Source organism: Camellia sinensis, unplaced genomic scaffold, assembly GCF_055761805.1.
Source record: "Camellia sinensis isolate YWXY unplaced genomic scaffold, ASM5576180v1 Unanchor1, whole genome shotgun sequence".
NCBI lineage: Eukaryota > Viridiplantae > Streptophyta > Magnoliopsida > Ericales > Theaceae > Camellia > Camellia sinensis.
Window position 1 is genome coordinate 19,336,107 of NW_028128987.1, and position 16,026 is coordinate 19,352,132.

The window sequence follows — 16,026 nt, forward strand, 5'->3', positions numbered from 1 at the left end:
ACGAGTAACACAATACAAAATTTTACTTATTTATTTTTTCTCACTCATAATTATAAAGACCATTATAACAGTATTTCTTTTAAATTATATAATCTTTTTTAAAAAAATTTAAAATAATTTAATTTTAACAAATTAATTAACTTTGTTGTACTAAAAAAAATAAAATTGATATATAATTCAGACAGTTCAAATAACTCAAATTAGACTTGTACAGACAATCTCTAATCACCGCATATAGACAAACTTTAATAGCTATCAACATCGAATTTTACCCTAGCACATATGACCTACGTAACATAGGCCCTGTTTAGTAGGGCTTATTTCTAGTTTATTTCAACTTCTATCTTACTTTAATCTATTTTGATGTGTTTGATTTAGTTTAACAATATAGCTTATAGCTTTTTGTAAGTCAAAAATCAACTTATTCTTTGAGTGGGGGAGGAGAAGCTTAATTTATAAGTCAAAAATCAACTTATGTTCACAGCTATAAGCTATGGCCTTGTTTGGTAGGATTTATTTCCAACTTATTTCAGCTTTTAACTTAATTTAAACTATTTTGATGTGTTTGGTTCAGCTTAATAATACAATTTATAGCTTTTTGTAAGTTAAAAATCAACTTATTCTTTGAGTGGGGGAGGAGAAGTTTAATTTATAAGTCAAAAACAGCTTATGTTCACAGTTATAAGTTATAAACTTTTAAGCTATAAGTTATAATCAATTTCCTATAATTCTACCAAACGGGACTTATAAACTGTTAGATTATAAGTTATAAACACTTTCTCATAACTTTACCAAACGGGACTATAGTGCTGTGGACCATCCATCACTATCAAAGAAAAGGCTACACACTCTAGTGCAGTATCCACCAACAATCACACTCAAAAGAGAATATTATTAAATGTTTTAAAGTAATGTTTTATATAGATTTATTAATCAACATATCACTCATGATGTCTTAAGATATATTAACATAGTATAAGTTAAAAGCCTTAATATCTAAAACAATAGTTATAAGATCGGTACAGATTCTACTATTTAAACTATGCGTAACAACAACCGCATTAGCACTAGTCCCACATGAAGTTTGTGCAAATAACATGCACTTTATGTAATTACATTAATTAATTAATTAATTGTCTGAAAAGCCTAGGTTGACGTGGTATTTACAGTTCATAGTCCATACACTCCCCATCTCACCACCTAGTGTGGGTTCCGGAGCAACCCCTAACAAAACGACAAAATGTCTTGAAAATTTTTTACCAATTAAAGTTTCGTTTGATGTTGATTAATATAATTAATTTTTTTTGTATTGAAATTTTTTTAATTTTATTTGATTTGAATTTTTTGATTTTTGTAAAAAAAAAATATAATAATTATAGATTAAATATAATATTTTATCTTATTAACTTATTTAATTTATTTTATTATTTTATACTTTTTTTAATCCCAAAATAATAGCCAGGGTTAAATAACTATTGTCACAACTAGAATCTTCAATGAGGACGCCCACTCACATGCTCTTTGTTCTCTCTCTCTCTCTCATTCAATGCGTGGATTTTTCTGTACAATATTATGTTGTGTTTGGTTGTGTTTTGAAAATATGATTCTACACTTATATTTAAATATGATGTTTGAAACGAGTTTTGGAATCACATTTGTAAAATTTTACAGAGAACTTTGTCTCAGGCGTGGTTTTTGATTTTTTTTTTTTTTTGCAAATTTTGCCTAACGTCCCACCGGTTGATCAGAATAGTGATTTTTTTTTTTTTTTTGCAATTGATATGTTAATTTTTATATATTCGAAAACAACATTTTCTGATTTTTTTTAAAATTTTTTATGTGTTTTAAAATAATTTTGAATTGTATGTTTGGTTATGAGTAGTAAATTTTTGTATCAAACATCAAATGTCACATCAACAATTCTCCACTCAATTCAAAACTATTTTCAAAACTCTTTACCAAACAAATTTTTCACACTCAAATCATGATTCCAAACCTCACAAACTCAAAATATAACTCATACTCTCAAATCATAGTTACAAAACTCTACCAAACGCAACCTTAATTTTTTAGAATTGAATTATTAATTGTGCTACATACACTAATTATTATACTAATTAGTATATCAACTTATGTTATAGCAGTACAATTTCAATATTATAAATCACATCCATTATACAAATTACAAATACTCAAACTTAATAAAATTATTTCACATCATTTGTTAATATGCTAATTAAATACCAATTAATATGTTATAACTTTATTCACATCATTTGTTCACATAGGTGCTTCATTTATTTTTATTAAATTACTAGCAGAGTGTGCTCGGTATCTATAAAATATAAGATTTGATTTGAATTTAAATGAGTTTGATCAGTTATAAGAATTAAGTCAATTACAAAAATCAATTACGTGAAGATATATTAAAAATCGTGATATTTACACTAAGAAAGCCATTTGCTTTATATTTAGTATAGATGTATCTAAATTTTTTTAACAAAGAAAACAGATTAATTTATAATTATAGTCATTTAATTTTGTAATATTTTATATTATAATAGATAGTCAATTTTTAAAATGAGATTAGATTCTCCCCTATTAGAATTCCAACTGAAGTTGTGTTGGTTTTAGTAGGCTCATCTTGTAAAATATAATGGGTAGAGAAATCCAACTGAAGTTGTCATGTTGGTTTTAGTAGGCTCATCTTCTAAAATATAATGGGTAGAGTGCATTATGTAGGAAAACAAAATTATTGAACATTGCCAGTAGCCATATGATTGGATAAGATTAACTTGATTTTTTGCGTAAACAATTTGTTGTGAACTTTAAAATATTAACAGTTTAAATCAATATTAATCATTTATATATTAAAAACAAATAAAATGAAACTATATAAGTATAAATATCTGTGGGAGTTGAATTTATGTAGCCCAGTCTCATGAGGCCCAATTTGCGGATCGGCTCAGTGGGCCTTCTCCATCGGACATATGAGGCCGAGTAATGCCTTATAATAGAAGCCGAGTACTCCATTACAAGTCGGCATCATGGCTAGATGCCAATTTCTCACCATAATGCACTGAGATCTAGACGAGGTGCGGAGTAGAGGAGAAAACCTAAGAAGGAAAGGCCTATAAAACAAGGAAGAAGACCCAATGCTCAGGTAGGTTCGAAAAAGTAATCCTCATACTACATAAAAGAGAAGACTAACTAAACCATCAGAGTGCTAATTCTGGCACCCCCGACTGGAGTTGTTATTGTTTCAGGTGCCTACAAGAGGATTGTTCTAAGATTTGCTTGGATAAAAGAGTATTCTAAATCCATTACTCCACAATTGGTGCCATCTGTGGGAAAACTCAAACTTGTCCATGACAGACCTTACACAAGATCTTTCGCTCATAGGCGCTAATGATAGATCAAGAATAGTACATGAGCCAGAAGACATGCCCGCGCGAAGAGCCCTGAACTTCAATTCACTGACTCCCTTGCCTTTGTTCTGAACGGAGAATGCCATGCAAACCCTGATCGATTAAGCAAAATGAAATGACCAACGAATGGAAGACATGGCAGTTGAAAACGAACACCTACGCCAGGAACTGTCCAAATCCCATCATGCACCACAACATACAAGGGGTCGGTCGCCAAAGGAAAAGGAAACACAACGCTGCCACCTCCAAAGGAATGAGGCTAGTAGCGATTTAGGGACGTCGGGAGAGGAACCTAGAAAGCGAGTCTGACCAAATACCTCAGATTCATCGGACAACAACCCACGATAGCAGCACAAGCATAATAACCGGAGTGATGATTTTGACGAAAAAGATACTCATGACCCTTTTGTGCAACACATTGCCAAGGCCACTTTGCCTAAAAATTTCAAAGCTCCATCCTTTACATTATACGATGGTAAATCCGATCCTACTGATCATGTTCGATATTGTCACGACCCAACTCGCCCCTATAGATTTAGCATCGTAATCGGCCAGTAATCCTGGGATTACCAAAAGCCTTTGAATGGATCATCATGTAATACAGGGCTGCAAAAGCAAATACAAGATAAAATCGTCCAATGAGCTATGCAGACTTAAATGAAACAGAATATTTAAAACTTTATATATATTCATATCCAAAAATAATTCTCACGTTATACCCACACACTTAACTATAGCATCTTAAGTACAGCCAACGAAAACAAATCAAGTTTTATATACAGAAACAACCAGAGCTTATAACATGTGACACTTCAAGAACCTCCACGTGAGGCATAATGGTTGGCTTGACAAAACGGAAGTCAGACAGAAGCTCTTAGGCTTGATTCTGCACATGCTCACCTACATATATATATATACAAACAGTGAGTTAAAGCCCAGTGGCTAACGAGATCTCGTAATCATATATATATCATGGACCCGCATTAACATGTTGTCCCACATGACTTGGGACTATCTATGGATGCCATAATAGATTTCGAACATAGGACATTCGTTTACGTAAACAAATATGATTCAGAAATCATAACTTATCAAATCACATTTGGAACATAATTCATATGAACATATCTTTATAATAACGTCATTCACAGTGGGCTCCCAGAAACAATTGATCAGTCTTCGAGTCTTGGCCTACAAACACAAAAGTACATAGCACAAAGCATGTCTCACTATTAATCATTCATATGGCCAAACATGGCTTAGCTTTCTTCCTTAACTTCTTATTCATTCCATGCCACATAACATGTTCATATTGAACCACATACACAGATTCGACACATATTTTCTAATTCACTTACGTACGTTGTTTCTTAGCCTATTAATCCTTAATGACTCATAAATCATGCCTAAGTATGTTCAGACAAGGATGAGAACAAAAATATGAACACCAAATGTCACTCAAAAATATGTTGAATTTGGCCTGGCCGCTCTAGCGCACCTTTGGTTGCTCGAGCAGACTTCTCTGCCTGCAAAAGTACTGGATGGGTGAAAAATACGCTCGAGCCAACAACTCCTACACTTGAGTGGTCCATCAACATACAAAGGGTTCGCTTGAACCACCAAGTGGTCGCTCGAGTAGTCTGTAAGAGACTGTAAAACTATTGGATGATTGAAATGTTCGCTCCAGTGGCAAATCCTTCGCTCGAGAGACTTGCAAAAATTCTGGGTTTTCAAAACAGAGTTTTGAGCTTCCAAATGCGAATTCAAAAGAAAAACTCATGCATGACTTGTCTTTTAAGCTTGAAAACTTATCCAAGAACATGAATACATGATCATTTACAAACCCTTTGCTCAAAACTCATGAATTTAACCAAAATTGGGCCCAAAACTCCCATGCATGTAAGTTTTATAAACCTTTTTCTTAAATCCCATGTTTTTAACAAACTCGAGCTCAAAAGCTCCATGCATGACCAAAAATCTTTTTCAAAACATGATTTTAAGAGGTAAAATGTGATGATCCAAACATGCATGTGCCAATTACCCATAATTCCTACATGAATCGTCAAAACCAAACTTGACATGGCAAAACCCAACATGTTTAGGCATGCATGTAGAATTCTCTTCTTAATTCTTTTCTAAGATTTCTCAAACATGGAATTAGTTACAAAACTTGTTGACATATGCATGCATGTACATTTCATGCTCCAAACTCAAACACAAATGATAAAACTCCTGATGAAAGTGATGATTAAACACTTACATATACATGCATGTGAGGATTATATTCAAATTTTTTATCTTCTCAACAAACTTATGTGAAATACATGCAAATGATCATAACAACTCCATGAATTCATCTCTACAACACATAATCTTCTTGAATTAATAGTTAAAAGCTTACATAGAGCCTTGAATTACTTTTGTTCTAGCTTAATCTTGATGGATTCTAACCAAGATCTTTAATTCTCCTTCAATCTCTTCCTTTCTCTCTCTATAATTACACTCTCTCTCTCTCTCTAAAATATACTCTCAGATTTTGGGAGTTCAAAATGATGAAGAGATGAGCTCAAATGAGCTTAAGGGCCCACTTATATAATTGAAATGCTACAATACATTAATTGGAACCTTAGGCTTGCCAAACACAACTTAATGAATCAGACTAAATCAATTTTTAATAAAATCTGTCATATGATTCTAAAAATTTTGAATAACATGTTGATGTAACCAATTTCGGTTTCGGAGGCCAATAAGGCATTCAATTTTCAGATCAAAGCAGAATTTTAGAAAGATATTTCTACAAGTAACAGATGGAAAGCCAAATAGCATACAAAATATGCAACAAACACATAATTTATTTTAATCACTTAATTAACATCCTTAATTACAGATAAGTAGCTCATTACGGATCGAAGTTGTTATAGACATTATAGGCAAGCTATGACACTACATGCAGACGATGAAGCGCTTATGTGCAGAATATTCCCTAGTAGCTTGGGACCACTAGCCTTCAGATGGTATTACAAGCTTGAACTCGGATCGGTTAGGAGCTTTCATTAACTCTAGAAATCCTTCAGGGCCAGATTCACCACTAGTGAAATGCAACCAAAGGAAGCAGATTCGCTTTGGGCAATGAAGATCAAGCAAGGAGAAACCTTGCTCGAGTATTCGGCTCGTTATTGGGAGTGCTTCAACCTCGTGGACGATGATTGCAATGATGCTATGGCAGTTACAACCTTCAAAATGGGACTGCATCTTGACAGCCCGCTTCGAAGCTCATTAACTCGGAGGCCTCCTAAAACGGTTTGGTCCCAGATGAGAAAAGTTAAGGAATATTGCAAAGTGGAAGATGATACAATCAGGGTTAAAGCTAGCCTACAGGTCGAAGAAAGGACAGTGTCTATCATGGCACAACCCTTGAACTCTGTCCCACCGGAGAGAACTTCACCGAGGAAAAGCCTAGATACGAGGAGTCGACCTAGAAAGGACAATCGTTGGGATTTGCAACAAACGTCCTAGACTGCTAGACAAACCATACACAAAATTTAGCTAGCCAATAAGCAAAATTCTGAACAAGATTCAGCACCAACCTTTTTTAGATGGCCGAGTAAAATGTTTGGGCCGCTTGACAAAAGGCGTAGAGATCAGAAATGCGAATATCATAAAGATCATGGGCATACGACCAATAAATGTTACTCTCTTAAAGATCATCTGGAAGAGTTAATCCTAGGAGGCAAATACACTGAGTACCTTCCGAAGATGAAGAAAGCACCAGGGGTGCGTGTCGTGCGTCCCGATTTGCCACCTGCTGGTGTGATCCATGTGATATACACCATATCCCCATTTGATAGTATGCATTTGGTTCATGTACAATCTTTCGATTCTAACTTTTCGTGTGGCAAGGTGATCAAGCGACCTCATGTATCAAATGAAATTAGTTTCTCAGATGATGATCTTCAGGGAATCACCACACCACATGATGACGTCCTCGTGATCGAGTTGCGAGTGAATAAGTTTGTCGTCGAGTGTATCTTGATTGACCAAGGAAGTATGTTAGAGATCATGTATTACAAGGCATTTCTCAAAGTTGACTTCAACGATGCAAACCTACAACCAGCTGAGTACCCTTTCTTCGGCTTCAACGCCAATCCAGAATATCCCCTCGGCAAAATCGTGCTACCAATGCGTGCGGGCACCAAAACACTAGATGTTAAGTTCTTGGTCGTTAAACTCCCTTCGCCTTATAATTTAATCATGGGCTATACTTGGCTTCATGCAATGCAAGCTATGCCGAGCATTTACCACTAGTTGTTTCACTTCCCAACACAATATGGAATTGAGCAGGTTCGTGGTTTGCAGCGAGCTACAAAGGAATGCTATCTATCGGCCTTGAGTAAAAAGCCCAAGATAATGGAAGTCAATTTAATCGTAACCTCAAATCAGGAGAGCCTAGAAGACGTCGAAAAAATCCCGGCCGACAAAGTTACGGAGGATCTGTATCAGATACTGATTAATGAGGATCCGAATAAGTTCTTTCTACTCGGCACGAGTCTTAATGACGCTAAACAACATGAGCTATTATCATTTCTCCTCGATTATATTGATGTTTTTGCTTGGATGCCCTATCACATGCCAGACGTCGACTCAATATTGGCAATGCATAGTCTGAATGTTGACTCGGCGGTTAAGTCAGTTACCCAGAAGAGTCGCTGCTCGGGTGTGGAGCATGTCGTGGCCGTAATTGAAGAGGTTGACAAATTATTAGAAGCCAGGGCTATTCGGGAAGTCACTTATCCCATATGGCTATCCAACAATGTTGTGGTGAAAAAGAAAATAGGCTCGTGTCGTGTTTGTGTGGATTTTACAGACCTAAACAAGGCTTGTCCAAAAGATTGGTTCCCATTGCTGAGATTTGACCAACTCGTGGATGCAACTGCACAACACCAACCTTGGATGTTTGCAGGGGTTATCATCAAATTGTCATGAATCGGGCCGATAAAGACAAGACATCGTCCCTGACACCAAGAGGCACCTTTTGTTACAAGGTCATGCCGTTTGGATTCAAGAACGGCTGGGCAACATGTGAAGCCTTGAAAAATGTTTTCTCTTTAAAAAAAAAAAAAAAAAGGGTTTTAATTATTTGCTTAAAGCCCCTCAGTTATGAGAATTATTTCGAATCTTATTGATTAATATTGTTTTTGTTGTTTTATCAAAACAGGAATATCCTTAATAGTGGCCATTCATATTCCAACTAGTGTCCATTCATAGTCTAACTAGTGTTCATTTAATTGTAGTTAGTGTTCATTTAATATCAATTAGTGTTTAGTGTTCATTTAATATCAATTAGTGTTCATATAAATCTCAAAGTAGTGGTTCATTCATAACCTAACTAGTGGGCTAGGGTCCTTTCATTATTCAAGTAGTGGTTCCTTCATATCCTAACTAGTAGGCTATAATGACAACCTTTCAATACCAACTACACCAAGGTTTCCTATAAATATCACCAAGCAACACTCTCACACTTCCACATTCGACCTAAGGAGAGGAAAGAGAACAAGAGAGGAATTTTGAGAGGAAGAGGAAGGGAGAAGAGAGCCATCTTGTTCAAAGCTTAGCATGTAAGCCACAACACAACCTTGTCTTTCATTTTCCCTTTTTCAAATACATGTCTTAGGGTTCTAGATAATGTTTCAGATCTATTATTTATTAGTTACTTGTGTTAAAAATGCTAAGAGTTGAGTATTGATTCTATCTCTTTTGTATTTTCCCATCTCGGTACAAAACCATCTTTTTCTCCATATCAATCTCTCAACTTTCCAAGGACACACCTTCAAGAAAACTTTCCGAGTTAAATATATGCTGGTTAGCATGTTTTCTCCACAAAAGAAACGAAAACTTTCCTTTGGGTGGAACCCTTTTCTTATAAATCTTCTTGTTTTGGACATCTACCCTAGAAAATGTTTTTTTATAGCTCACTTTCAAAAATTCCAGAAAAATGTATAAAATTATTCTTGACCTCTATTTTAGGTCAAAATTTTCCTTAAGGAGTTAGCTTTCAAATAAAATTGGTTTCATTGAAAAACATTAAGCGGTTTTCAAGAAAATCAAATTTTCGTAACGATCGACGGGTCTAGTCAGAATCTGGACAGCGCTGGAATGTTTTCTAAATAACTTAATATCTGGAAAAGCAAACCCATTTCTAAAAAATGTTCTAGAAACTAGATCAAATTCTCTACGAATCATAGGAAGACCGAGTCCGGTGAAGGATCTAAACTAGCCTTTCATTTTAATCTTTATGTGATATTAAATCTGGAAATATTTGTTATGTATGGATGTTTTATGTCCTGGTATTCATGAAAATGTGTTATGATCATATCTTGGCAAGCTATTTTATGTGTTATGTTATGTTATGTTATTTATCTTTCTCATCTTAAGGATGCATGTTTATGTGGATATTATTATCTTGTAAGTTGGACTAACCTTGACTTAAAACTTTTAACTCAACGGGAAACCTAATTGGGAGGGTATTGGGTTTTCGAGCACTTGAGTAATGGAAAGATGAGAAAATGCGTTATATGGTTGTTGGGATGCGTCCCTAATTAGAAGTTAAAGTCTTGCGCAAGTGATTTTCAGAACCCTTGAACGGGGCAGTTGTATTCGGACCCTAAGTGGTTTGGTGTGAGGAGGGTTTTGGGCAAGGTCCTATTTCACCGTCTCTTTTGAGGCCCTACGGTTGGCGCTACGCGGTATATAACCGATGGTAGGCATTCGAGGTTAGTTCTGCAACAAAGTAGCAAAAGAGGGGGCATACCGAATAATCTGAGTCCGATTCTTGTGGTTGGGAGGACGAAATCTCTTCGGGGGATTTCTAGTTTACTAACAGTTAACTTGTAACCATTTATTTATTTGTTGTGTTGTGTATCATGCTCTACTACTTGATGTTATATTTGTGATTGTGTATTGGACTCGGGAAAAAGGGTTGGGGTGTGTGTGTGTTTACTGGGCATTCAAAACTCACGGCGTGTTATGCCAGGTACCGAAGAGGAACATATAGCTGGAGACGACGAGCCTGAAACATTCGAAGACCTTTGGCTATCTTAGAAGAGTTAAAAATTTCTCTTTTGATATTTTGTAAGACTCGTATGAAGATTTAAATTTTCTTTAGGATGTAGTGTAATGGAACAAGCTTTTGAAATTAATATTATTATGGTTGTTATGTATTGATATTCTATAGAAGTAGATGTATACACCTTAACAGTGACTCTCCCTTGGCTACAATCAATAGTGTAGTATCGGGGCGTTACAACTTGGTATCAAAGCCTAGGTTCAACCCGTAACCCACGCAATCCAATATGCGACTCTAGAAGCCCTTACCCTTTTATCTTATTTTATCTATCACGCTACTATATTTAAGGTAGACTGGCAAATAAAAATCTTTTTCCACCTTAGGATGTTAGCGAGAGACTATCCAGGACGCGATATCAGTCTCGACTCATGGGGTACTTTCTGTATGCAAGGAAGGAGGGCCATGTCTGTCAGCCTCAACTTTAGCCGCCGACGCTGTGTAAGTGCTGCCGAGGAAATGATCAGGACGGAGATACGTAAGGTGGAAATGGAGTACTCTCGCTATATGTGGGAGCAGAAGAGGTTTCTGGTGCGGCGCCGTCTATAATTTTTTAGCCGGGCAACGAAGAAGGCGATCCAAATGGTGCAAGATGATCAGAGGATAGACTCCTTGATACACCGAACTTTGACCACCATAGCATACCACCGATCACCGACTCAGGCTGAAAGCTACGCATCTTGTTATCAGGGGCCAAGCAACAATCAACCAAGGAATATAGAGCAACCACCAGAACAGAATGAAGTAACCCCAGCCTACCCAATAGAGGTGTCGTCTGAACACAATCCCCCCTCACCAACGTACACCCCCCGCTATTCGAACCAAGCCACTGACTCCGCTAAGGAAGATCCAGAAGAAGACTTTGATTGGTCGGGAAACGAGAACTAGTTCGAGAAATAGTAAAGCTAGACTTTTGTAAGATTCGCTGATGGGATCCTTAGAATAAGACAGCTTGAACTTTGTAATGCGTAGATGCCCTTTAAATGTAACTTCAATTAGGAGCCCTTTTGGAATGATGCATATTATAATATATGAATGATGTGTTGATCTATGTTGTTGACTGTTATTTGTTTTAGTACACTCTAAGGAAACTGAACTTTCATTTCAAATCTAAATAATAAGATTTTCTAAAATCGGAACCAGCAACAACGCACGAAACCGCCCCAGAAACCAACGTGGACCCGTCCCCACAGGGGCTAACATTCCCAATAATCCAGGACATCAAATTTTGGAGGGATTAGGGCAAGTAAGGAACAATCGGCAGAATGTGAGGACTCGACTCTTTTCTGAGTTTCGAAAGCAAAGGCCCCCAAAGTTCACTGGTGTGCCGGACCCAAAGGTAGGTGAAAACTGGCTTTGGCAGATAGAGAAAATGCCAGACACCATGGGCATAACCGAGGCCGCTGATAGAATAGCTTTGGCAGTATTCGAGCTTGATGATGAGGCTGACCACTGGTGGGAGTTAATCAAGAACACTCGTGATGTAGCGAGCCTATCATGGAACCAGTTCAGGGAACTGTTCCTAAATAAATATTTTCCAAATACGGTCCGTCGAGAGCGAGTCAAGGAATTCCAAAACCTGGAACAAGGAAACATGACCGTGACCCAGTATGCTGCAAAATTTGAAGAACTAGCCCGTTACGCAACTAGATTTGTAGCAAATGATAAAGAGAAGGCAAGGATGTTCGAGTGGGGGTTGGACCTTACAATCAGGGGAAGAGTTCTTCCGCAACGACTCCCCACATTTGCTAAGGTACTGGATACGGCGTTAAAGTCTGAGAGGGAAGTAACAGACGCTAGAAAGGCTTGGAACAAGAGGAGAGGGAGTCAGACGTCTGTTGGACCTCAGGGGAACCAAAAAGGAAACATGACGCCAAAGCCCTACTCCAGACCACAACCACAATAGCAACAGATCCAGAGAGGAGGCTATCAACAAAGGCCGACGGGACAAATCTAGTGCTTTCATTGCCAACAATTAGGGCACAAAAAGAGCGAATGCCCCCAACTCCCTCCATCTAGGTACCAAGGAGGAGGTTCCGAAGCAAATGCCCAGGCATTAGGTGGGCAGAAGCCTTGGACGAACAAGACAGGATCGACTGGACTGCAGCACCAGAAGAATGGGAGAACTCAAAGCACCAAGACCAGTCGCAACCAGAAGGCAACCGGCAGAGTCTTTGCCTTGCAAGAGGAAGAAGCAGACCCGTCTGTTATTGAGGGTAATTTAGTATTATACAATTCTTGGATGCATGTTTTATTTGATACTGGTGCATCACATTCCTTTATATCCTCTGCTTGCGCTCAGTCATTAGGACTTGTATGTGAACCCTTAGAAACTGCCTTAAATGTAATGTCACCTATAGGAGGATACATTCGGATAGGATTGATTTGTAAGGACTGTAAGATAGGAATGTCAAACCTACACTTAACGTGCGACCTTCGTGTCATGGAAATGTCAGACTTCGATATTATTTTGGGCATGGACTGGTTGTCTGCCCACCGAGCAGTGATCAACTGTCATCAGAGGAAAGTGGTAGCTTACACACTAGATGGAACTCGTTTCCAATTTAAGGGGGTTAGACAAGACCCCTTGGCTTCAACAAAATATAGGACGCAGTGGTGCGATCAAATTGCGGGTAGGATAGCAAGTCTGATTTTGAATGAGGAAGGCCAAGGAGAATTAGAACTTCCGCGCATAGTATGTGAATATGTAGATGTATTTCCTACGGAGTTAACGGGATTGCCACCAACCCGGGAAGTAGATTTGAGCATCGAGCTACAACCTGGAACCACCCCAATATCCATAGCCCCGTATCGTATGGCACCAGCAGAATTACGAGAATTGAAGACACAACTACAGGAATTGCTCGAGAGAGGATTCATTAGGCCAAGTATTTCGCCATGGGGAGCACCCGTGTTGTTCGTTAAGAAGAAGGATGGGTCGTTGAGGCTATGCATAGATTACCGTCGACTTAATCGAGTCACGATTAAAAACCGATACCCACTCCCAAGAATTGATGACCTTTTTGACCAACTTAGAGGCTCAGGGTGCTATTCAAAGATCGATCTCAGGTCAGGTTACCATCAACTACGAGTCAAGGAGGAGGACATACCAAAAACTGCCTTTCGTACTAGATATGGCCACTATGAGTTCGTAGTAATGCCCTTCGGACTAACCAATGTATCGGCAGTATTCATGAGCCTAATGAATAAGATCTTTAGACCATACCTCAATCAGTTTGTGGTAGTATTTATTGATGACATCTTGGTATATTCAAGATCTGAAGAAGAGCATGAGCAACATTTAAGGATTGTCCTTCAAGTTCTTAGGGATAATCGGTTATATGCCAAGGCAAGCAAATGTGAGTTCTGGTTTAATGAAGTAAAATTCTTAGGGCATGTAGTATCAGAGAATGGGATTGTGGTGGATCCAAACAAGGTGGAGGTAGTATTAGACTGGAAACAACCAAAAACTGTGTCAGAAATTTGCAGTTTCTTAGGATTGGCCGGTTATTACCGGAGGTTCATCCAAGATTTCTCCAAACTAGCCAAACCAATGACTCGTTTGACGCAAAAAAGAGTAAAGTATGAGTGGGACGAAGCTTGCAAAAAATCCTTTCAAGAGTTAAAGAAGAGGTTAACTAGTGCACCAATTTTGACCATTCCAGAACGAGAAGTGAGGTATACTGTGTATTGCGATGCGTCTAAAGAAGGGTTAGGGTGCGTGCTCATGCATAATGGAAAGGTAGTCGCGTATGGATCCAGGCAGTTGAAACCTCATGAGCGTAACTACCCAACACATGACCTGGAGTTAGCAGCCGTAGTTTTTGCCCTAAAGCAATGGCGACATTACCTATATGGGGAACCATTCGAGATTTTCACGGATCACAAGAGTTTGAAGTATCTATTTACACAGAAGGACCTCAACTTGAGATAGAGACGATGGATGGAGTATCTTGAGGATTTCCAGTTCACTCTCTCATATCATTTTGGTAAAGCCAATGTAGTGGCAGATGCTCTCAGTCGTAAGAGCAGAGGGATGATGGCTAGGATCTCCATCAAAGAGTGGGATATGGTTAAGACACTCAATGAGTTCAGGATCCAAATAGAATCTCAAGATGCGAATGCATATCTTAGTGCACAGAAGGTGATGCCTAAGTTGATGAATGAGATCATGGAGGCCCAGAAGCACGATCAAGAGGTAGCCTATATCAAGGTACGTCTGGAATCAGGAGAACCCATGCTCAACTAGGAAATTCACCCCGATGGGAGTTTAAGATACCGAGGTAGATTGTTTGTACCAGGTGACGAGTTACTTCGAGAAAAGGTACTTAAGGAATGTCATCATTCTGCATTTGCAGTACATCCAGGAGGGACTAAAATGTACCAAGATTTAAAGAGGCAGTATTGGTGGAATGGAATTAAGAAGGAGGTGGCTAAATTCGTGGCAAAATGTCTAACATGCCAACAAGTGAAGGCGGAGCATCAAAAACCAGGGGGAATGTTGCAACCTCTACCAATAGCCGAATAGAAGTGGGAGTACGTGACAATGGACTTTGTGACAGGTTTGCCTAAGTCGCCTAGAGGGCACAATGCTATATGGGTAATAGTGGATCGCCTCACCAAGTCAGCACATTTCTTACCTTATAGGATGACCGACACTTTAGAATCCATGTGCAGGCTCTACATTGGAGAGATCATTCGACTACATGGAATTCCAGTATCTATTGTGTCAGACCGTGATCCTCGGTTCACCTCTCGATTCTGGGGAAGCTTGTAGGAAGCTCTTGGTATTGAGTTATGTTTTAGCACTACCTTTCACCCGCAGACGGATGGACAATCTGAACGCACCATCTAGACACTCGAAGATATGTTGAGAGCGTGTGCAATGGATTTTCAAGGAAGTTGGGAACGATACCTACCCCTAACTGAGTTCGCCTATAACAATAGCTTCCAAGCTAGCATTGGTATGGCATCCTTTGAAGCATTATATGGACGATCATGTAGATCGCCGATTTGTTGGGCGGAAGTGGGAGATGCAAATCTGATAGGACCCGAACTTGTTCTAGAAACTACTGAGAAGGTCAAATTGATCCGACAACGGTTAAAGACTGCTCAAGACCGTCAGAAGAACTATGCAGATAGGAGGAGAAGGCCATTGATATTTGAAGTAGGCAATCACGTCTTCCTAAATGTGCAACCTAGGTGTGGAGTAGTACGTTTCGGGAAAAAAAAGAAAACTGTGACCACGATATATTGGGCCTTTTGAGGTATTGGAAAGAGTGGGTGAAGTAGCATATAGACTAGCTCTACCTCCGCAGTTAGCAGGGATACACGACGTCTTCCGTGTATCTATGTTGAGAAAATACATCGCCGACTTATTACACGTCCTCAAATGGAACGAAATCAGTCTTGACAAAGATGCTACATTTAAAGAAGGACCGGTAGCAATACAGGATAGCCGAGAGAAGAACCTCAGAG

General features: G+C 38.3%; 1 protein-coding gene across 1 annotated transcript; it reads left to right on the plus strand.

Annotated features, from left to right (window-relative positions):
- Positions 1 to 11,932: 11,932 nt before the first annotated feature.
- On the plus strand, positions 11,933 to 14,482 carry LOC114322117 (uncharacterized). Its single transcript, XM_082910649.1, has 4 exons — positions 11,933 to 12,301; positions 12,539 to 13,436; positions 13,833 to 14,054; positions 14,214 to 14,482. The coding sequence occupies exons 1-4, from the start codon at positions 11,933 to 11,935 to the stop codon at positions 14,480 to 14,482; spliced, it is 1,758 nt and encodes a 585-aa protein (XP_082766775.1).
- Positions 14,483 to 16,026: the final 1,544 nt, after the last annotated feature.